The sequence below is a fragment of the Canis aureus genome, chromosome 5 (genome assembly GCF_053574225.1).
Source record: "Canis aureus isolate CA01 chromosome 5, VMU_Caureus_v.1.0, whole genome shotgun sequence".
NCBI classification, from domain to species: Eukaryota; Metazoa; Chordata; class Mammalia; order Carnivora; family Canidae; genus Canis; species Canis aureus.
The window spans coordinates 66,318,056-66,340,262 of record NC_135615.1 but is presented as its reverse complement, the minus strand read 5'-3'; the positions used below and the strand labels follow the sequence as shown (position 1 = coordinate 66,340,262).

The 22,207-nt window shown below is 51.7% G+C and overlaps 1 protein-coding gene across 3 annotated transcripts in view; it reads right to left on the bottom strand.

Annotated features, from left to right (window-relative positions):
- The window catches only part of ZNF423 (zinc finger protein 423), a 334,278-nt gene that overhangs the window by 218,042 nt on the left and 94,029 nt on the right, over positions 1 to 22,207 (bottom strand). For all 3 annotated transcript variants that reach the window (XM_077898497.1, XM_077898496.1, XM_077898498.1), the window contains exon 3: positions 1,891 to 2,091. In XM_077898497.1, the coding sequence (XP_077754623.1) occupies positions 1,891 to 2,091 (201 nt within the window). The remainder of the gene's footprint in view (positions 1 to 1,890; positions 2,092 to 22,207) is intronic.

Genomic DNA, 22,207 nt, shown 5'->3' with positions numbered 1-22,207 from the left:
AGGCAGGAGTATCGGTGGCTGAAGACCCTGCAGACAGAGCTCCCTTGATGTCAGCCAGGCTGAGGCTATGGAGAGAAGAGACAGCCACTGGGAAAAGAATCCTGTCCAGGACCAAAGCACAATTAGCTACTCCTTCCAGCACAGAACCCTGCTACACAGCCTCAGAGCCTCATGTTGGCCCTACTCCACCTAGAAACACCACCATTCTCAAAAGTGTGAAGAGAGACAGAGTATCTCCTCGGTTCTAAAGAACTGAGTAGGGCTGGGCCTGAGGCCTCCCTCCAAGAGCCACAGAGACTCAACGTGGCGTCACTTCACAGGAGTCCTGAGGGGCACTGCGTTAATGCGAACTGAGCCCCACATGTTCTTTTACACTTAGAAAATAAAGGGAATCACTTTTAATTAGAAGATCCATTCATTGATTGTTTTCCAAGTCGGGGACAATATTTCATTCCCGCCGTATCGTTAAGACTCCACCTCAGTTCTGGGCTAAATTAAGAAGCACACAGGCCATCTCTTGCTTTCTCAAGCAGGATCAGAGTCCTAGAGAGGTCCTGGCTCAGCCACCAAACCCCGGGTGACCTCAGTCCATCACCATCCCCTCTCCTGCCCCAGTATTTCCTCCTCAGGAAATGAGGGCACTGAAAAGCCAACCACATATGTCTCTTCCAATTCTGATTCTCAGCTTCTAAGTTGGCTGTTGCCTCTGCCTGTGGTTGAAATACCACAAATTCCCAATAACTGGGGTTTGGTTTGCTGAGCCCCCCAAAAGTCCAAAACTGTAAAGAGTCCTGTAGGGTCCACTGTTTTTGGTTATATGTTTTCTCCAGAGGTTGAAAACCAGGGATTCGGTCTAAACAGGGCTGTGCAGGTACAGATGTCACCAGAGGGAAACTCATAGTTCCCCAAACACTTGGCTTTCAAGCTTCTAAAAAAGCCATGAAAAGTAGAGGAGGCAAGAGTTTTGCATACTAAACTACTACTTCCAACCAGCCAAATTTCCCCAAAAAAACCAGATGACAGGTTCCCTTTGGAATACTGGTCTCAGAGTTTAGCTCCTCTCCCTACAAATCGGCATCCAAAGTCTTGCATCAACAGCCACGGTGGTGAGAGATGTCAGGGACAGCTGTGTAAGGAACATAGCTCTGGACTCCCTGCTCAGGGCCTGAAGATGTGTCAGCCCCCTGTTCCTGTGGCATCACTGCCACAGCTCCAGGCAACACACACCCCCCACTCTCCCACTCCATCCATCCCGTGTGACCCAGACACGCATGACTCATGATGTCTTAAATCGCTCCTGTAAAACCATGGGCTTGGCCACCTTCCCTGCAGCTGCCAAGACTGGAAACAGGGCTACAGGTGGGTTTAGCGGAACAGCTCCCAGCCACCCCTCTCCTCCTCAGAGAAGCAGGAAACCAAGTACAGAGGTAGAACCAGGGCCCTCTCTGCATGCACGAGCTCTTGTTGGCCTTTCAAATTCTCCCCGTCCCATCCAGGCCCTGCCTCAGAGCCCACTCCTTCACGCACCTTTCCATACTTAAGCTACTTCACTTTGCACTAACAACCTCTTAGTCGCTGGGTTTCCAAAAGGCCTTCCAGAAATCCAAGGTGCAGACCCTACCCACTAAGGGCCCACATTCTGTAGACTGCAGTTTTGGGGAGGCAACGACAGGGCCCCCTCACCGAATCCCTGCTTGCCAGAAAGCTGTTGCTTTTATTTTTAATTTTATTTAAAAGGCGGATACAGGGTACCCAAGACACCACAATAAAATGACATTAACTGTAAAATTACATTATTAATTCTTTAATCTCACTTGAGGCTTCAAGCTGTTGCTATGTCCAATTATCCGTATAACCACCTGTCAGAATCCCGGTGCTATTTAGCATTACCTCCAGGACAGCGGTGAGCCCGGTGGTCCGTCAGGTCTGCCAGACACTCGAAGTCCTGCTGACAGTGATCGCAGGTGTAAATTGACTCATCCTCCATGTCTTCATCGTCCTCATTTCTCTCCTCTTGACTTGTCACGCTGTTCCTGTCTTCCAGCGCACGGCTGGTTTTCCGATCACACTCCGGCTCTCCTTCCAGGCCTCCTGCCAACAGGAAGAATACAGTCCATGTCAGCTGACGGGGTCTTGGGAAAGGGTTTTAAAAGAATCACCCAGCATTTATTAAGATACATTTAATTACTCTACCTCCCAGGGTCCATTATTCTTGACACCTCTCAGTGTATTAATATATGGGGGTTTTTTGTAGCATGTGGTGCCATAATTCTCAACTAGATTCTTTAATTCTTGGTGCAAATCTTCTCGGGGGATTTCCTGTCATCTTCCCTCTGAGCATGGATGCTGGGGGTCGTGACCCATCACGGAGGTGAAAATGCCTTAGCATTTTGTCTCCTGAAAACCCAATTCTCTTACGCACTTCTCCAGAGCCTCCTCCTAATGCATCTAAACTTTTAGTTTTCCCCAAAGCCTTGCAATTTAAGGGCAAGGGATCTCTTAGCCGAGTTCACCTTCCACACAGCATGCCTCCCAATGTGGTGATATTGGCTCTGTTCTTTGCAAACATGTCCTGATTCTGGAACCAAGGAAGCCCGTGTGTTTGTAAGACCACGGAGAGTCAAATCACAAGCTAAAATGCATCTGAGTCCCCACTCATGCCCTGGGATCAGCCCAGACAGTGAGAGCCAGCTTTGGAATCATTCAACTTCTGTAAAATAAATCACCTATTCTGCGCTTAGCACTATGCAGACACGTGGCTAAGCGGCACAGCAAAGTTGACTTAATGATCATGATAGCGATGCCTTGTGATTCATGTAGTGTTCCACACTTTCTCAAAGCCCCGATTACATATGCACAGCCCCATTCCCTCGGCTTTCACTTTCTAGTGCTAAAAGGGGGCTCAGGCAATCATGTGCTCCTGTCCCTGTCCACAGAGAGGGACACCTTTGTTATTTCCACTTCATAGGTAAGGCACCTGACATCCTTCCAGGCACCCAACAGACGTTTAACTCCACATGCTAACTCCTGTCCAGTGCACTTCCCGGCACTGCTGGGGGACACGGAGCACAGCCTCAATCTGAGAGATTAATAGGGCACATCAGGAACTTGTAAGTCACAGTGCAAAATATGCATGGTAAATCTAACGCACAGAATATAACAGTAATCCCAACAAATGTCAGTGGATTAAACTTCCTCATTAAAGTACAGAGACTCGAACTGGAAAATCAAAGTGTGTGTTATATTTTCTACAGTCCATCCTGGAAAACAATCTACCCATCCAGAAACAAGTACAGATTTGAATTAAATAGAGAAATCTCTATTATGCATAAGGACACTGATGGATGCAAACATACACGCATACGTAAAGATGTGTGTGTGCCCGCGTGTGTGTACACGTGCGTGTGGCACATAACACTGCAGTTACAGAAAAAAGCCTTCAGCACACAGCCTTTAAACCCCCAAGGACTAGTCGCCAAAGCAAGGAAGAGAAACGAAGTAAAGAATGCATTCGATTCGAGGTGAAAGCCACAGTCCTATAAATATTTCAATTTAGAAACAGATAATGTTATAAGGGATCTATTTCTCCCATCTGCACAAAACACGCACTTCCAAGCACCCGACATCAAGAACCTGCAAACACAAATCAGCTCATCGGAGAGCCAGCTGCCGCCTTCCGTGGCGGGGAACGTGGCATGACACGCTGCTTGCAACTGCTCGGAGGCAGTAAAAATCAATGTTTCCATTTGTGGCCCATCAAAACATCTCTCTTCTTACCAATTAAGGGATGTACAATTTTTAGGTTCTTTTATTATCAGAACACGCCAACTCCTGGCAATACAGAAATCCCATTAAAAGCCAGGCAGCATATTTATCTCAGGAAATCTGATCGGCTACTGCCGTGGTGACAAGGAATAGAAAGCAAAGAAATGAGAAATATCATTTGGAGCCTTCAATATTATAAGTCATCACACAACCACGGTTACACAGTCAAGCGCCTGTCTCTGAAATTCCTAGTTTACAGTCTCTTTCCTTAATAAAAAAAAAATTTTTTTTAAGTGTTCTGAAGAGGGGCGGGGGGAGAAGAACCATCATTCCAGCTTTATCTACTACACCAAATCTCCAGATAATAAGTTACATTCGGCACCACACTTGTGCTACTTTACTTAACATACAATTTAATAGACATATTTAAATTATCCCCTTGTTATTATTTTTTTTTTTTTGCCATATTTACTTGGCAGCGCTTTCCATAATAGCTCATCTAATCCACAACTGGAACCACAAACATTACAATGCATTTGATCTCTTTAAATCTGGTACATCCTGTTGACTCAGGAGTAGATAAATCAGAATGTCAACTCTTGGGTTTTTATAAGGCAAAAACCCATAAAGTCATCCAAGAGCATAAATCTGTTTTAAGGAACTGTCACCTCCCCTGCCACCGTCTACTAATGGGAAAGCAAGGTGGCTGCACACAAAAGGGGCAGGGGAGAGGAGGCACGTGGAGGTGGGGGGGGCCCCCCCATCCTCTGGGGTTCCAGGGGGTCGTGCGGCCAGCCAGCCTGCCCCTCAGGAAGCAGAGAGAGAAGACAGTGGCCTGAAGATGTTGGGGAGCAGGACCGCCTGAAGACCCAGTCCTGGAGGGGCCCTCTGCGTGCTGCATGCACAGAATCAGGACCACAAAACAGGAAGCCCTCCATCCGGCGGGCTTGACTCCCCGCAAGGCACTTTCATTGCTGCATGTCTCAAGCTCACACTAGGGGAAAAGAGCTAATGGTGCTATCTTTCCATTTGCAGATGAGGAAATAGAGGCTCTAGGGGGTCATCCAAAGCCATGCAGGGGATTTCTGACGTTAAGCAGCGCGCCCTTCCCCCCAGGCCTGGGGCCTGTTGGGGCCCTAAGCTCTCCAAGGCCCAGGAGGAAACAGCTCTGAGGACGCTGTCCCTGCTGGAGCACCTCTTGGGGTCTCCTCATTCCCAGATCCCCCTCCCGGAGCACCTACTCAGGAAGCCCCTGGGAAATGAATGAATGAATGGCCCTTCCCTCCTCCATGATGGCCCTGCCTGTCCCGTGTCCTGTCTCCATCCAGCCCTGAGTGAGCACAGACGCCACCACCAGCCCTGAGTCCCCATCCCAAGGGTACCTCGAGTTTCTAGACACTGTAATCTCTGGGCCTGAACTACAGGTGACCCACTGGTCTCTCCCATCAGCAGGCTGAGGTGGTCATTCTTCTCCACCCAGGCTTCTGGGGCTGAGAAGGACTTCCAGAACACAGACACTGAAGGCTTTCCTTGCCTCGGCTCCATTCACGTCCTCCTGGGAGCTGCCTGGAGCTATCAGAAGTGCACCCCGGGTAAGGGTCCCCCTGAGCTGAGCAGTTGTGAGTGGGGACCTCTCGCTGAGGGTCACCAAGCCCTGGACTCTCTGGCTGGTTGACAAAGCTCCCCATCTCCCCAGCCTCACGTCCCCCATTGGACAACTCACACCCTCACTGTTTGCTGATGTGCCCACCGATGTGTGCTTGTGCGCTCCTTTGGCCAGGAGCAGCTAGCGTTTATTGAGGACTTGCTGCATGCCAGGTACCTTCTGTGTGGGCACTGGTGCCAAGCAAGGCCACCAGGGGCAGGTTTCAGACACAGTTGTGTCTGACTCAGAAGCACCCTGCTACACGGTCTCCCCACAGTAGAGACTCAATGAAAACCTGTTGAGAAGTCTGTAAACCCTTCACAATCACATGCTGGGTCCCTGTCCAGGCCCCGGAGGTCCAGTAAGGGCTCTGCTGACCTCACTGACTTATCACTTACCCACAGCCACACAGACCTTCTTTCAATCCCTTAAAATGTAGGTTTGTCCTGCCAAGGGCTTCGCATTCCTGTTCCCTGGTGACTCATCGCCCAGCTCAGAGGGCTCCCCACAGGCCTGAGCGCCAGTGTCACTTGGATCCCCAGCACTCCTTCCCCATAGCGCCTTTCCCTTTGCCACCACTGCATTTGGCACAATGTTCACTCACGCTTTTGAAGGTTACCTTTCTTCCTCCCCACCTCCCTGTGGCACCTGGCATTTTCCAAAGACATCAGTAGCCACACCTCCCAGTCCACGTGCCCTTCTGTAGTGAGACCCTGCACTCACCCACCAAGAAGAAGGATCTAATTCCCCTCCACAGCTGCCCTTTTGGCTGGCCGCAGTGACTCCCTTAGTATGTAACCGAAGCAATGTTCCAGGATTTCTGAGGCCAGATCAGAAGGATTGCAGCTTCCACAGGGTCTCCTGGTCTCTTGGATAGAACCAAGCTGCCATACCATGAGAGAGTGTAGTTCCTCCTGTAGACAGCACCACCAGAGCTCCCAGCTGTCGGCACCAACTGCCAGCCGGGGGAGTGCACCACCTTGGACATGCAACCCCGACGAGCCTTCAGATGACATCAGATTCAGCTCACTTGGCAACTACATGAGAAATGCCAAGTGGGACCACCAACCAAGTCCACCCACAGAGCTGTGTGAAATAGTAATCATTACTTTAGGCCATTGAGTTTTAGGGTGGTTTGTTACAGTGTAATGGACAGCTGGAATGCTCCCTGCCCAGACCACAAGCTCCATGAAGGCAGAAGCTCTGTTGGTGCTCAGTACTGTCTCCCCAGACCCTGGTACAGACAGACACACGGTGGGGGGCTCAATGTTCAATGAATGAAAAAATCGGTTTCAAAGAAACATGTCTCCAAATATCAACACACAAGACGATTAAGTATCATTGGGTTGAACCACACAAAGTTGCCGTCTTCATGAGTCAAAGAAGCTGAATATTGGCTGAATATTGGCTCACCTCAAATGGTTCAGCCTAACATATGATGGGGCCACTCTGGCCTGCCAGCTTCTTCCTCAAAGCAGGAAGAAGAGGATCATCTAGACTGGTGGACCCCACTACACCACATCCGTACACCTCACAGTCCCTGAGCCCAAGGTGTGGGTTTGAGGAACTTTCTATGAGCAAAGAGAGGAGTAACAAAACCATGTTGATTTGCCACTTTTCATCAGAAAGCAGTGAATTGTTCCACCCTAAGCAGCCTCACTGAACCACTACCCACGAGAAAGGGCTTTCATTCAAGATGACAATCCGAGGCCAGTGGAACCCTACGGAAAGAGTGCACAGCAAGAGATGCTCAGCAAGAAAAGTGGACCCCCATCCTCTTGAGGGAAGAGGCAGGAGAAACTGAGTCAGGGATACAGGGAGGTGGCTCTGCCTACCCTCTTCCACACCCTCACCCCCCGAGGGATGCTGACCACAGTAGGAGCATTTCTGGCACTGTTCTACGCTCACATCCCATGCCCTCATCATGGGATGATGCATACCCTTATGCAAAGGGTTGGTCTCCCCACTCTGCAGATGGGAAAGCCAAGGCTCAGGACCACACACAAGTCATACACACTGGGAAGGGTGGAGGTTGGACTCAAACCCACACCTCCTGACTACAGATCTCTACTCTTAACCACTGCATGGGAGGGCAAAAAGGGGATGTCTGTGAAACGGCTGAGCAAGGGACAGCTGGCTGAGCCTTGTGCCAGGAGAAAGGGAAAGGGGATCAGCCCCAGGGGGGCGAGGGCAGGCTGCCCGCAGGCCACCAGGTCTGGGAACTGGACATTTCCTACCTTCTCAGCGAGGCTTCTGGAGCTCATGAGTCAGGGCTGGTGGGGCCTCACCACCCCCAGGGGCAAGCTGAGGGCAGCTCAGTCTGAGAACGCCAGTAAGGGTCTCCTGCCTCTGGCCCCAGCGCCCAGCCAGCATGAGGGACCTAAGTAAGAAGGGCAACCCTCCTCTTCCTGGCAGGGACTGTGAGGATCAGCTTGCCAGCAGGGAGTCCCGGACACCCTGAGGACCAACCAGGGACCACTGGGAGTCCCGCCTCTGGGGCCCCAGGGCTGAGTACCTGCCCAGTGGAGGCAGGAAGCTGGAAGAAGCCCCATAAGCCAAGGAGAGAGGAAAAAGGGCAGAGCTTGGGCAGCCCGGGTGGCTCAGTGGCTTAGCGCCGCCTTCAGCCCAGGGCCTGAGCTGGAGACCCGGGATCGAGTCCCACGTCCAGCTCCCTGTATGGAGCCTGCTTCTCCCTCTGCCTGTATCTCTACCCCCCCCTTCTGTCTCTCATGAATAAATAAATCAAATCTTTAAAAGGGGGGGAGGCAGAGCTTGAGAGCCATGAGATACACCAGTGCCAATAATCACACATGTTCATTCATTCTTTCCTTCATTCATCCCACAAACACATATTGAGTATCTACTGAGTGCAGGCATCACATGCACACACTTGCTACAACACACAGGGTGCTCCCCAGTCTTATTCATCTTGAAGGCCTCAAAGCCCACACAAAGCCAGCTCAACAAATATGGGGGTGGTAAATGAGTGAACATATGAATCCATGAATGCTGAAAGGAGATACAAGGGTAAGTGCCGGCAGCCAGAGCCAGCGTGAGTTAGGGGCCCAGATCCCAGTCTTAGCTCCAGCATCCCCACCACGCCCCTAAGTGACCTTGAGCAAGTCCCTTCTCCTGCCTGACAATGATCTCTTGTCAGTAAAGAGCCCAATCATGATAGACATGACAGGTGGAGGGGAGGCTCACCCAAATGGATGCCCGTGGATGCAAAGATTGTGCGCAGAGCTGCACACTTATATGTGCAAGGCCAGGAGCCCTGTAAGCCCTGTTTCTTTGGAGAAACCCAGAGGAGGCTGAGGCTGGGCAGGTGCGGAGAGGCAAAGGTGCACGGCAAGGGTGCTGGGGAACAGAGAGCAAAGCAAAACCAGGAACAGAGCCAGGGGACAGTGGGAAGGCAGGGGAGTTGGCTTCCGGACGACCAGAGTCCCCCCAACCAAATCCACTTCTCATCTCCTCTCCCAAGAAGACTCAGATGGGAGGCAGCACCATCTACCCCTGCAGAAATTGAAACCACTGGATAGTGACTTCCAGGCACATCCAGGGCTCAGCCAGGGAGCCCTAATAACTGTACAGGAAGTGCAGGGAATGGCAGCGCAGGGGTCCAGCAGGGCTGATGGGCCAGGTTGCTGCAGTGAAGACCCCCATCAAGCAATGACACACCAGCAGCAGACAGCTGGAGTCACGCTCCAGGGGCCGTCAGGACGACGCACAAAGAAGGGAAAAGAATCACAGACTGTGGAGCCAATGTGTCTGGGTTCAAATCCACATGCTGGGGGACCCTGGATAAGTCCCTTACCCTCTCTGAGAAAAACCCAAGGAAGTTCAATTATGTTAATGAGGTAATATTATACAAAGCCTGATACTTGGCCTGCAATAATCCTGGAGAAGAGCGTAGCCACGATCACTGTCTTATTATTGTTCTTATCGCTCAAACCAATGCTGGTAGCATCATGACTCACACAGGAGCTGGAGACACAAGGGGAGTTCTAGCCAGCCTCAGGCTCCTGAGGATGTAGAATGTCTGGGTACAGGGCCACCCAAAGACACAAAAATGTCGATATAGAGAAGAAAATCCCCCGGAGCAAGAGAGGAAAGTCCTGGGCTCCCGTCCAGGCTCCCCCCTTCCACGCCGTGTGACCTCAGTAAGTGACAAGCCCACCTCCTCCAGGAAACAGCGTGACCTCCACTGGGGGGGGTCAGTCCCAGCCACCACACCCCCATCCCAGGGCTGACAGTGTAGACATGTTTACTTTAGAAAACACAAGCCAGTTTTCCTGTGCTCCCCGCCTGGATGTAGTTGGGGGGCTCCCAACAGAATTCATAGTCTAGGAGGGTATCTACCATTTCCAAAGCGTTTTTCCTAGAGCAACATTTTTCTTTAATAGAGAACGCATACTCCATCCTAACAGCCTGCCTATCTCCTAAGGAAAAAAAAGGGTTTTACTAGCAGCGTGTTCCCTGGGGCCAGAGCAGAAGGAAGCACTTCCAGAACCTGGGCGCTAGGTCAAACCCCTGGCTTAACCTGAGCTCGCTGTCTGGGCTCTGCCTGCAGAGAAGGGCACGGTGTCTGTGAGCACTTTCTCATGCACGCCTGGGCTGGTGGGATGGAGGACGGGAGGGGCTGGGCCCGGGCCGGGCAAGGAGCCTGCCAACCCCAATTAGACACTCGGCTTGTGCATCCAGTGCTGGCCCCAAATTCCACGAGGCAGCCACTATTTATCTTCAGATTTAAAATATCTGCAGTGCAGGCAGCAGGGTAACATTTAACACTCAGCCTAAAGGGTCCCCTTGGCAGCAGAGCTGTAGGCAAATATTTTAACACATAATTTGCTGTCCAAGTTCCGCTTCTTAAATAAGGAAGCAACTTCCGGATGGCTGTCTGGGGGGGCGGCTGTTGCTCCCCTGTCAGTGCTGACGGCTCTGTGAATGGAATTTCAAAGCCACGGTCAGTCAGATGTCTAACCTGACCTGGGCTGCATCACACAAGCCTTGCATGCTGGGATAACCCACTCTGGCTGACGACGCAGGACTGGGTATCGGGCCTCCCTCTCCGCAGGCCCATGGCTGACCACACAAATGACTACAACCTTCCTGAGGATGTCTCTTGAGTTGTCAGGAACTCTAGAACCTGAGCCCAAAATGATTACAGCAGTGTAGAGGATGGTAATCACTTCCCTCAGACCAGACCTTTTCATTCATTTGCATCCCTTACTCAGTGATCCGTGGCCCCACAAAGGAGATGTTACCATTGTACCTATTTTACAGATGGCAAAACTGAGGTTCAAATGGCTGAGAGAGCTCCTCATTCCCCATCACTCAGCTCATGAGCGGGCCAACGCTCACAACTCCAGTGCCCTCTACTGTTATACGAATGAGTAGATCTGTGGAGGAGGCTGGGGCAGCCAGACACCCACCCAACAGGCTGGCCCCTGCTCAAATGCTCTACATGGTCACCATACAGAAAAGTGACACCCAATACAGATACATCAACTGACTTTTAAAAAAAGAAGAAGAAGAAGGAAATCCATGTTTTTATGTGAAATCTCTTAATTTTTAAATGTTGACTTCAAGTTTTAGGAAGTGCGATGTGGACAAAACAATAGGCCTTAGGAGGGCTGGATGCAGCCTGGGGCAGGGGGTGCGGGGGGGGTGGTGGTTGTCCAAGGCAAACACAAGCAGTGCAGACGGAGCCCAGGGCCCTGCCATGAAGGATGTGCAGCAGGAGCCCTGAGCCCTGAGCCCAGGACACTCTGCTCCATCCTCACCAGACAGGAAGGTTGTTAGCTGGGCGAAGACGGAAGCGTCCCTTCTCTGGAGATTTAGAACCTGCATTCCAGTCCACTCCCATGTGACCTCAGTGGCTTATACGTCTGGGCCTTGTTCTCCTCACCTAAAATATGGGATGATATCACCTCCTCCTGCTCAGGTGGCCCCAGGTCTCTGCCACCCGGGCCCTGGTGGGCAGCAAGCTCCCCAAGAGCTGAGCTCAAACGCCCCACACGTCAAGTCAGTCAAGTTTCCTGAGCACCTGCTGTGCGCCCACTGCTGTTCTAGGCGCTGTGCGTGCATCACAGAATAAAGCACGGCTGCGTGCCCGGGTGAGGCCGACATTCCATCAAGAGCACCCTGCCCTTTAGGGGTAAGTGCGTGCAGCACGAATGCATGAGCGCCCTCCCGGAGGGTGTGCAGTGCGGAGCCCAACCCCAAAGGCAGAGAGAGGCGGCGGCTGCCCCCAGACCCGGCTCCCTGCCACGATGGGTGAGGGAAGGAGCAGAAAGAAAAGGTGGTAGAGGTCAGGAGCGGAGGACAGAGGGGCAGAGCAGGAAGGAGAGAAAAAGCAATCACAAGCACCCCCACCAAAAAGGGGGGGTTATATTTTTCCAGCAAGTCGTTAACAGTGTCACTCCTCCGAGCCTCACCATCTTAATAAAACTGATCTCGCCGCATGCAGTAATGAAGAGCGGTCGGACAAAGCCACCCTGGAACCATGAAAATTGTGCACTGCTACCTCCTCGTGACCTCCTGAGGCTGTGACCACTCTGCCCTCTCCGTGCTGTCATGTTTGGTCTCCCGACAGCTGCTGGGAAGGAGGAGATGGAGGAGCGGCCGGAGGTGGGCAGGGGAGGGAGGGCGGCGGGGCAGCGTGGGGAGCTCGATAAATCCAGCTAATTTGTGGCCTGCGCCGTGGCCTGGCGCTCCTAATTGCTCCCGGTCCTGGAGCAAGACGCAAGGCGAGGATGCTGGGGGACAAATCACCCCCTGGTGGCCAGGGCAGAGAGAGGAGCCCCTTGTGGGGAAGAGGAGGGGGCGGGGGGAGGGCGTGTACCCCAAAGACTGGACCAGTGGCTCAGTGTCCAAGGCAAACACAAGCAGTGCAGACGGAGCCCAGGGCCCTGGGGCCACGCCGAGGTCACTGGGGGACCCCAGCAAGCTGCACCCCCTCCCTGGACCTCGGCTGCCCCCATCTAGGAATTGAGGCATGGACCGTGGAGCAGCAATTTCTAAAACAGAGCACCTTAGTGACTCATCACCGTGCCAAGGGCAGACCCGAGGGCAGAACCCCGATGCACCAAAGGGAGTCCACTCTGTCCACGTTAGACCCTGGGTCCCCACAGAGAGGTGTTTTCTGGCTCCACTCTAAAACCAGAACATGTCCAAAAGCTCACTAGCCAACTCCTCCTCACTGTCCACGCCCCAAAGCTCAGGGAACCTTCACCCCCACAGGCTGGCCACCCAGGAGCTCAGGACACTCCCTGGGCACCTTTTGCTCCTGCTCTGGTCACAACAGCCATGGCCCTTTCTTTGCAGGATACCTGACCGTCTCCTCCTGGGTCGGGGAGCAGACCCCAAGTGGCCAGGATCAACAAGAGTCTAGCTCATCTTGCACCCCCTCCCCCACCCGCAGGCAGCGTAGAGCCGGGCACATAGCAGGTGCTCAATAAATATTTGTGGGGTGAACCAGTGAACAAAACCACCTGGAAGGGCCCTTCCTACTCTAACACCCAGACATCCAGCCACAGGTCTGGGCATCACTGGGGAGGTTCAAAAACGGGAGCAAATCCAGGAACAGACCCTCGGTCCTGCCCTCTGCCCTAAGACACAGAGGGTGGCAAGGATACCCTGCCCTCAATCCTCAGGAGCCACCCACCCAGGCTCCCGGCCTGCCGCTGTAACCCAGAGGCCACTGCCAGCCCCTTGCCAGTGACTGACCCAAGTCTCCCATCCCGGCCCAGGAGCCCAGGAGCCACAGTGGAAAAGCTGTGTAAAGCCTTTAAAAATTAACAAGTTTCTGGGCATGGAGACAGCCTGGTGTGCAGCAGCGTTCCAGGGAATACTGAAATAGCGCCTGGAGGACCAGGAGCGTGTCTGATGGAGTGGTTCTTACCATGTTGTTGCTACTGAGGGAGAAGCCAAATGGTAGCATGCTCAGCTTGCAAGCAGCCGGTACCACTGAGCCTCCGCCCAGGCCCTGCACTCCTCCAAGGGCCCACGCGAGCAGTGAGCCTCTCCAGGAGACCACGGAAGTCCCTCCCCACTTAACCTTATCCACCCACTAAGGCCCGCCAGCTTTCCACGAATTTCCCTCCGGCCCACAAAAGGGTGTCAAGTCCCACAAGTGAGCTGTAAGACATTCCAGAAGAGTCTCCAAGCAAACCTAGATCCTAAGACAGCTGATAGAACAAAGCCAACGGCCCACACACAGTTGAGGGGCCTCGGCATGAATATGGCCAACCCCTCAGGCGGGGCGCCCTCTTCCCAGGAGACGGATTTTATTTTTTTTAAGATTTTATTTATTTATTCACCAGAGACATAGAGAGAGAGAGAGAGAGAGGCAGAGACACAGGCAGAGGGAGAAGCAGGCTCCCCACCGGGAGCCGGATGCAGGACTCAATCCCCGAACCCCAGGATCATGACCTGAGACAAAGGCAGATGCTCAACCCCTGAGCCACCCAGGCGTCCCCCCAGGAGATGGATTTAAACAGGCAGTGCACTGGGCCCATACCCATCCAGGAGAGCAGGACCTGCGTGGTGCCTGGGACTCTTGGAGAAACATTCCCACACAATGAGGAACAGAGACCTGGAGAGAATTAACCACAGATCAAAGGTCAAGTGGGCAGCGCAAAAGAAACTTCCAGACCCACCCCAGGGGCCTGGCTGCCTCCTCCACCATGGCCAATATCCGCATGATCTATATGCACACGCACACCCGCACCCCATCACCACCCCCCGCTCATCCTCAAACCATCACTTAACTCGGATTTCAAACTGCTCGCGATGTTCTTTAGTCAACATGAAGCAGAAACCTTTTATTAAATGCTGCTAATTTTTTATTGATCACACTGTGAATCATTTCATTTTCCATTACCGCAAATGTCTCCTATCAGGGCTCCACGATTCTGCTTCTTTATTCCGTTCTCAAGCAACTTGTCACTTTTAATCAGTTTCCGGTTTCAGTATTGCTCAAAAATTAGAAAGCGGGGCTCTCTGTATCATTACTGCTTTTGTTTAAAGACAAAAAAAAAGTTTCCATACAGGAAAGGTTATTATACTTGGAATAAATATACATGAATCAAATTCAAATGAAATTCCTCCCTGACTCTAACCAATTTTAGCATTAGCTTTTATAATTTTTTTAGGTTTATTTTCACGGGAAGACTGTTCATAATTATTGCTCGTGCTCTCCCAAAACACTTATGTTACTAAAGTGTGAAATGTCTTCTAACACAAAGACAGATCTCTGGGAAGTAATTACAGAAATGCATTCAGGGGCAATAATTCTATATTAGCTGTCAGCAGCAGACATCCTCTGAAAGGCACTTGTTATGAAGGAATTATTTGTGTTACCATTGAAGGCATGGCAGGCAAGCCCAAACTGAAAGGCTGCGTCCGACCAGAAACACGGGCCTCCTCATCGAGGGTCAAATTAAGTTTAAATCATTACCTTGAAGCCAAGCAAACGCGTACCTGACTGTCTATTGTGGAGACGGTTTTGAGACGCACTCGAGCACGACGTGGTCTTCCCGTTGCCAGCGTGGCGCAATTACCCTGAGTCTCAAAAGGATTCTGCTGGGAGCTTGTCACAATAGGGAGAGAGGAGGTGGCAGGGTGTCTATTAAATGCTAACTCATGTCACCAAACAGAATTTTCAAGAATTATAAATTGCCGAGATGTCTCGCAGCTGACCCCCTCGCGTTAAGAAGAGCCCAGAATATTACCAGGAAAGTGCAAGAATTTGCATCAAAGGCAGGAAAGGACTCTGTGGGGAACCCAAGGGGTTGCAGCCGAGGGGACTGGGACCCAGAGGATTATCTCCTTGCCCCCGTGGAAGGGACAGGTGGGGTTTGGGCAGCTATACCGGCTCCATCTGGGGCAAACAGCCCACGATGAGGACAGGTGGAAGCAGCACTGGAGGGAACCAGGAGACGGCCTGCATTGTCCCCTAAATCCAGGCATGACCTTGGGTCAGTCCAGTCATCTCCCATCTCTGAGCCTCAGCTTCCCCACCTGTAACAACATCCTGCATCGACACCAATTCAAGGATATTAGATGAACAAATGGAAGCAAAGAAAGTGCCGTGTTAGCCCCTCCTGCTCCAGGCTGGTTCTCCCACCTGTAAAACAGCAGGATTGGTTCTAGGAGCCATTCACAGACCCGCCTGGCCTCTGAGAGCCGGGAAAAAGCTTCGGGAAAAGAGCAGAGTATCTTCCCACATTCAACGGGGCCCACAGACACCTCCGGGGATCTAGTTGAGATGAGCCTCAGTTTCCCGATGAACCTCAGTGTCCCACCTCTAAAAAGCATACACAGATCACTGCCCTCGGTGGTACTCGTGAATCAGACAGAGAGACAGAGACTTAGGGCTCTTTAATCTGCTCACTCACTATTGCTTCCAAAGAGACTGGCACTTTCTTTTCTTTTCTTTTTTTTTTTTTTTTTTTTTTTGAGAATTTTTATTTATTTATTCATGAGAGACACAGAGAGAGGCAGAGACACAGGCAGAGGGAGAAGCAGGCTCCCTGTGGGGAGCCCGATGCAGGACTTGGTCCCAGGACCCAGGGATCACAACCTGAGCCAAAGGCAGATACTCAACCACTGAGCCACCCAGGTGCCCCAAGACTGGCACTTTCTAAGACAGCTCAGGGCAAAAGGCAGAAGAGCCACTTCCTCTAACAGCTTGGGGCCAGGCTACCCTCAGCAGTGCCCATGGTGAGCTGCCCAGGCCCAGCCCCACACCCTCACCTTCTCTGGGGACAGCCTCCCCATTCTCCTTTTGAGGCTCACAAAGGGCTGGATGCACCCCAAGCCGCAGGGGCAGCCCAAGACTACCCAAGACTCAGTCTCAGTCTCCTGACTGGCCCAAGACTCAGACCCAGCCAGTCAGGAGTGGTCACGTGACCCAAGCAAGGCTACTGCAACAATGCAATACCATGGCATTTTCTGGAACTACAGGGAAAGAAGTTACTTGAAGTGACATGAGGGAGAGCAGAGCAGATGGTCGGACGAGAAGAGGGGCAAAAGGTGCATGAGCCATGCCCTCTAATCCAGTCATTCCACATCAAGCTTTCCATGCTAGAAACTTCTGTACCTCAGTTCCCTGTGGGGACGTCCACCTCAGAATGGTTTAGAAGAGCCAAAAGAGTTCGACAGCATCAACATTTCCATGAAGGAGACAGATGATAGATGAAGGGGTAGTACAATCACACAGCGGACCCCAAGCCCACAAGTAAAACCGTGAAGAGAGAGCCACACGTATCAGCAAGGATTAATCTTCAGAACATGACTTCGAGAGAGAAAGAAAGAGAGCTAAAGATAAACCATGGTAAAAATAAATAAATAAATAGTAGAGATAAACTATGGTAATATGGTACAAAATACGACAACGTTTACGGCATTTACGGAAAGTTTAAAACATGTGCCAATAACGTTTCTATTCCCTCCACACGTATTTCGAGAAGAAAGCCATGCAGGGACGTGATAGATGACAAGTCCCAGAAAGAGGGAGAAAAAAGTAATTGGGAGCTCCACGGGTGGCCTGTGACCTGTCCCTCAAACTGAAGGGTTCATCCTGGGGGAGTGTTACTCTTTTCCATATCTGAAATACTGTATAATTAAAAAAAAAAAAAAAAAACTATTGCTGAATAGTTGGTGTTCGGATGGTGAATGAATTGGAGAGCTGTAGATAGAGAAGGCTCCTGAGAAAGGAGTCAACGCCATCCACAGCTTTTGCAGAATGAAACACCCATGGGATTGTTTCCAGGATCACATGGCACGTTAGTGGGAGCGCCACAGCTAGTCCTTGGGTCTGTTAGCCCTACCTCAACCCTCTGCTCCTTCCCTATACCCAGTGTGATACTGGTGGAGGAGGGAGTTTCTAGCTTGAGGCAATAAATGGCAGGTAAGGACTTGGTTCTAGTGGAGCAGGAACATCTGTCTTGTTCACTGTGGAATCCCAGCACCTGGACTAGCGCCTGGCACATAGTAGGTGCTCAATAACGATTTGCAAAGTGAATGAATGAATGAACGAATGAATGGATGGATGGATGAAGACAGGGCTAAATGAAAGTTGTGCACATCCATTCCTTAAAGCAGGCCTCTTGGACAAGATCCCTTGCTGGACAAACACCAAGTTAGTCATTTTTAAGCAAACGCAGATTTTTCACCTCCCTGTCAAAAAAAAAAAAAAAAAAAAATCAGCGCTCCAACTCTGACTTCTCACCAATCTTCTGACCCTCCTATGGGTAGGCTGAGATTGTGAGTCACGGCTGAGTCTGGAAAACCACCTTTGGGGAGATGAGAATGGAAAACAGTCTAATTTAAGGAGGAGCCAGGTACTGCCTAAAATGCATCGCTGGCCCCCTTCCATGAGCACACATCGCATGGAAAAAATTACTCCAACTCTCTCTATAGGAAAGCGTCTGATGGCTGGGCGGACCAAAGGAGCTGGTTGCTAAGAAATCACACCAGGCAACGTCAGATGATCACTTGCTACAGTCAAGACATGGTCAGGGTCAGAGTTCAAAACCGTGTGTGGAAATCTTTCCAGCAAAGCCCTTTCTCTATGCAGGGAGAAGAGGAAAAAAGGCCACCTTGTCGGGCACCCACTATGACCTCTGCCCTAAGAGGCTGGTACTATCCCTGCCTCAGTTACAGATGGGGAAACTGAGACCCAGAGAGAGGGTCACACAGCCAGTGGGTGGCAGAGCAGGGATTCCAATTTCCAAGAGATGGGTGCTCCACACCTGAGCATGAATGGGCTTCCCCGGGGTACCGGCCTCTGAGATCTTCTGTGTTCACCCCTCTAGTGCAGAAAGGGGTGAACAGTGAAGTCTACGCCACGGCTCGACCACAGCCTGCGGGGACAACGCTGAGTTTCCATATAGTCCAGGTACTGCCTCCTAGCATCACTGCATTAAATTAAGAGATGAAGCAGGTGAATTGACACCTTCTCTTTTTTAAGATTTTATTTATTGGGGCAGCCCCGGTGCCTCAGCGGTTTAGCGCAGCCTTCAGCCCAGGGTCTGATCCTGGAGATCCCGGATCAAGTCCCACGTCGGGCTCCCTGCATGGAGCCTGCTTCTCCCTCTGCCTGTGTTTCTGCCTCTCTCTCTCTCTCTCTGTCTCTCATGAATAAATAAATAAAACCCTTAAAAAAAAAGATTTCATTTATTTATTTGAGAGAGCAAGAGAGAACCCAAGCTGGGAGAGGCAGAAGGAGAGAGAGGGGGCAGGCTCCCCACCAAGGAGGGAGCCTGATGTGGGGTTCAATCTCAGGACTCCAGGATCACGACCTGAGCAGAAGGCAGACACTTCACCAACTGAGCCACCCAGGTGTCCCAGTCACCGCCTTCTTAAGCCAGGACACCACCCAGAAGGGCGACCAGTAGCACTAAGACCCGCCAAAGATATGGATACCAGGGAGTGGGACCCCAAAGACACCTCAGCTAAGGGGAGCACAGGGACCCCAACACGGAGGCAGGAAAGACCAGGGCAGTCCAGAAATTCCCAAGCTGGGGCTCTACCCAGACTTCCCAAAGGAACCCACATTTCCCGACCTCGGGGCTCAAGCCAAGAGGATATCAGCCCAGCCAGGGCTCCCCGCACCTGGCTTTCTCCCACCACCGCCTCTGTATTTCTGAGTATCTCTCCTTCCCACAAAAAAGGAAGCCCTGCTCTTATTTCTGATCACAAAGACGACAGCAACCGAAGGACAACGTCGGACAGACAAGCATAAAGAAAAGTCAAAATCACCTGCAATCTCAGGGCCCGGAGGTCCGCACTGCGGCCACTCTGAGGAACAAGGTGTGCCATTCACAGACACGCGCAGCAATCATCTCCTAAAACTAGGATCCCGAGCCACACACCGACGTGTAACCTTTCTACACACTCTGTCCTGCTCTGAGCCTCAATGATCGCTTACAGGGATGGTTTTGAGTCTGCCTTTAAAGCTTCATCTAGAAGGAACTGCAAAGGTTCCCGGCTCCTCCTTAAATACAAACAAGTCTCAGTAAATGAACTGGGGTGGGGGGGGGGGGATTTTTCTTAGAAAACATTTCCTTGCTCTGCAAATGGGTTTACCCCATGAGTTTGCATTGGAAGATTCTACAAGCATGCATGGGTTTCTGGGGGTACAGGTCAAAGGGCCACCTGGTTGGCATCACCTGGAAGCAGGGCCTGTTAAAATGCAGATGACACACCAGCAGCCACTCTCTGAATATGGGGCTCAGAAATCTGTATTTCTCCTCCGGGGTGCCTGGGTGGCTCAGTCAGTTAAGCATCTGACTTCAGCTCAGGTCATGATCCCAGGGTCCTGAGATAGAGTCCCACGTCGGGCTCCCCGCTCATCAGGGAGTCTGCTTCTCCCTCTGCCTCTGCCTCTCCCCACTGCTCGTGTGCTCACACTCTCTCTCTCTCTCTCTTTCTCTCTGTCAAATAAACAAATAAAATCTTTTTTAAAAATAAATAAATAGGGCAGCCCGGGTGGCTCAGCGGGTTAGCACTGCCTTCAGCCCAGGGCGTGATCCTGGAGACTCTGGATCGAGTCCCTCATCGGGCTCCCTGGGTGGAGCCTGCTTCTCCTTCTGCCTCTGCCTCTGCCTCTCTCTGTATCTCTCATGAATGAATAAATAAAGTCTTTTAAATAAATAAATAGATGATAGATAGATAGATAGATAGATAGATAGATAGATAAACAGCCTCCAAACATCCATCACTAAATACTGTCCAAGTACATTTAAAACGGAATGGAAATAATCATGCTTCTGCAATATAATTTCTCAATCACCACACTGGACCAGAAGGCTGACTCCCCACAAAGAGAACCTGCTCTGTGCTTCAGCGTGGGGTCAGGTCTGTGGGACAGGCACGTTCCCAGGGCTTGGCCGCCTTCTCTTCAAAACCTTCCAGGCCCGGCACTTCCCACTGCACCTGTGCAGAGGACAAGAGGCGTGCGGTGGACAGCGTGGGCAGCCAAGCTTGAAGGGAAAGCTGCCCTCAGCCTGTGACCTTGCACAGGGGCCCGAGAGCCCCATCTGGCTGTCACTCACACGTGTGCACGCACGCACACACGCACATGCACGCACACTCTACTGCTCAGGGGAGTCCAGACGGGGCCTCTTCCTCACCCCCACCGATCCCAGGGAAAAGACCAGCAAATGCCTACTCTGGAAATTCTCAGTGGGCGGCTTCCTCTCTTCTCTCCACCAACCAACAAAGGAGGTTTTCAGCTGGTAGGCATGAAACCGGGATGCCTCCTGGCTTTTGTCACTAACAGCAAAGCACCGGGGCCAGGAGGGTTTCCGGGAAGCCCCTCATTGCCCTGTCCTTGAGGGAGCCCAGGTGGGGGAAGTGAGCTGGAGGTTTCTGGGAAGCGAGCTCCTCTGGGATGGGCCTTTCCCCGTCTCCACCAGCTGCCGGCTCTGAATCACAGAAGAACGGCGCTGGCACCTGCAGCCACATGAAGACGGCCACGGACCCCAGGGCCAGCCCATGATCCTCTCCAGCAGAGACACATAGGAGCATTTAAGATACATCCGCTTATTCACAAAACATTTCCCAAGACCTGCGATGTGCTGGTGATGTGTCGCTGTCCTCAGACACAGCAGGGCAAGATGAAGACATACCTTCCACTGGGAGAAAGAGGCCAGATACATAGAGAAACCATCCTTTCCACCCGCGATAGCACTTTGAAGGAGATGGAGAAGTGGGACGGGGCGGGGAAAGGCCAGCTCTAGTGGGGTGGGGGTTCTCACGGGGTGGGAGCGCTGAGCTGCCACGGATGAGCAGGGACCAGCCGGTCAACACACAGAGAAGAGTATTCGGAGGCAAAGGGGCATCGAGCCCAAGGGAGCCAGAGGGGATAGAGAATCGGGTCCATTCAAAGAACCCAAGGATGCCCGTGTATCAACGCACAGCCTACAGAGAGCAGCCCTAGGCCTGGGGAAGGCCCAGCACACTGGGCCCAGTATCATCAAGTCCTGGATCAGACAGTGACTGGGAAAGAGCCTAGAACCAAGGCTAATATCCTGATTCGGGGCAGACAAGAAAAATCCAGGCTGAAGACAGATTGAAGGTGAATGCGTACAAATGAAAGACTGAGAACCTCCATACTATAGTTCGACTTGGTCCTGCATCTCGTTGGCAAACATTTCAAACGTCAGAGTGCTGTGTTAGCAGGATACACCCTGCAGGCTCTGTGCAAAGCACCTCGGCCGGGCCACAGGCTGTGAGGTCAGATCTTGTTTCGAAATCCACCGTTTCCACGGCCAGATGAGTTTTCTGGTTTATGAAAGCTGGGATTGTACTGAAAACCATGCTGGTATTCCAAGGGTCAAGAGAGAAAGTAACAGCGCCACACGTGCATGGGCCTCTGCTTACCAAGATAATGATGGGATTGGCCACAACAGCCCAGCTGTGCTAGACCTGGAGGTGGGGGCTGCCTATCCAGGCAGGCACTGGAGTCACAATCTTGGAACTCTTAAACCACTGACTTTAGCCTTGGAAAGATCAAAGTGCCACCAAGTGGGACACCAAGGAGGCTTCTGCAGTCCCCTGGGGGCAAGGATCTTAGCCAGGACCCCAAGCAAGGAGGTAGCAAATTAAGAGCAGCAAGTTTATCTCAGGACCCCTAGTCCTGCCCAGCCAAGCTCTCAGAGCCATGTCAGGGGGCTTAGCTCCAGATCAAGCCCCTAAAGAAGAACACTAAATGGAGGGGCCATACCCATGTGACAATGTCTTCCACCCTGCCCATGATGCATTGGCCTGGGAACCCAAGAACTTGGA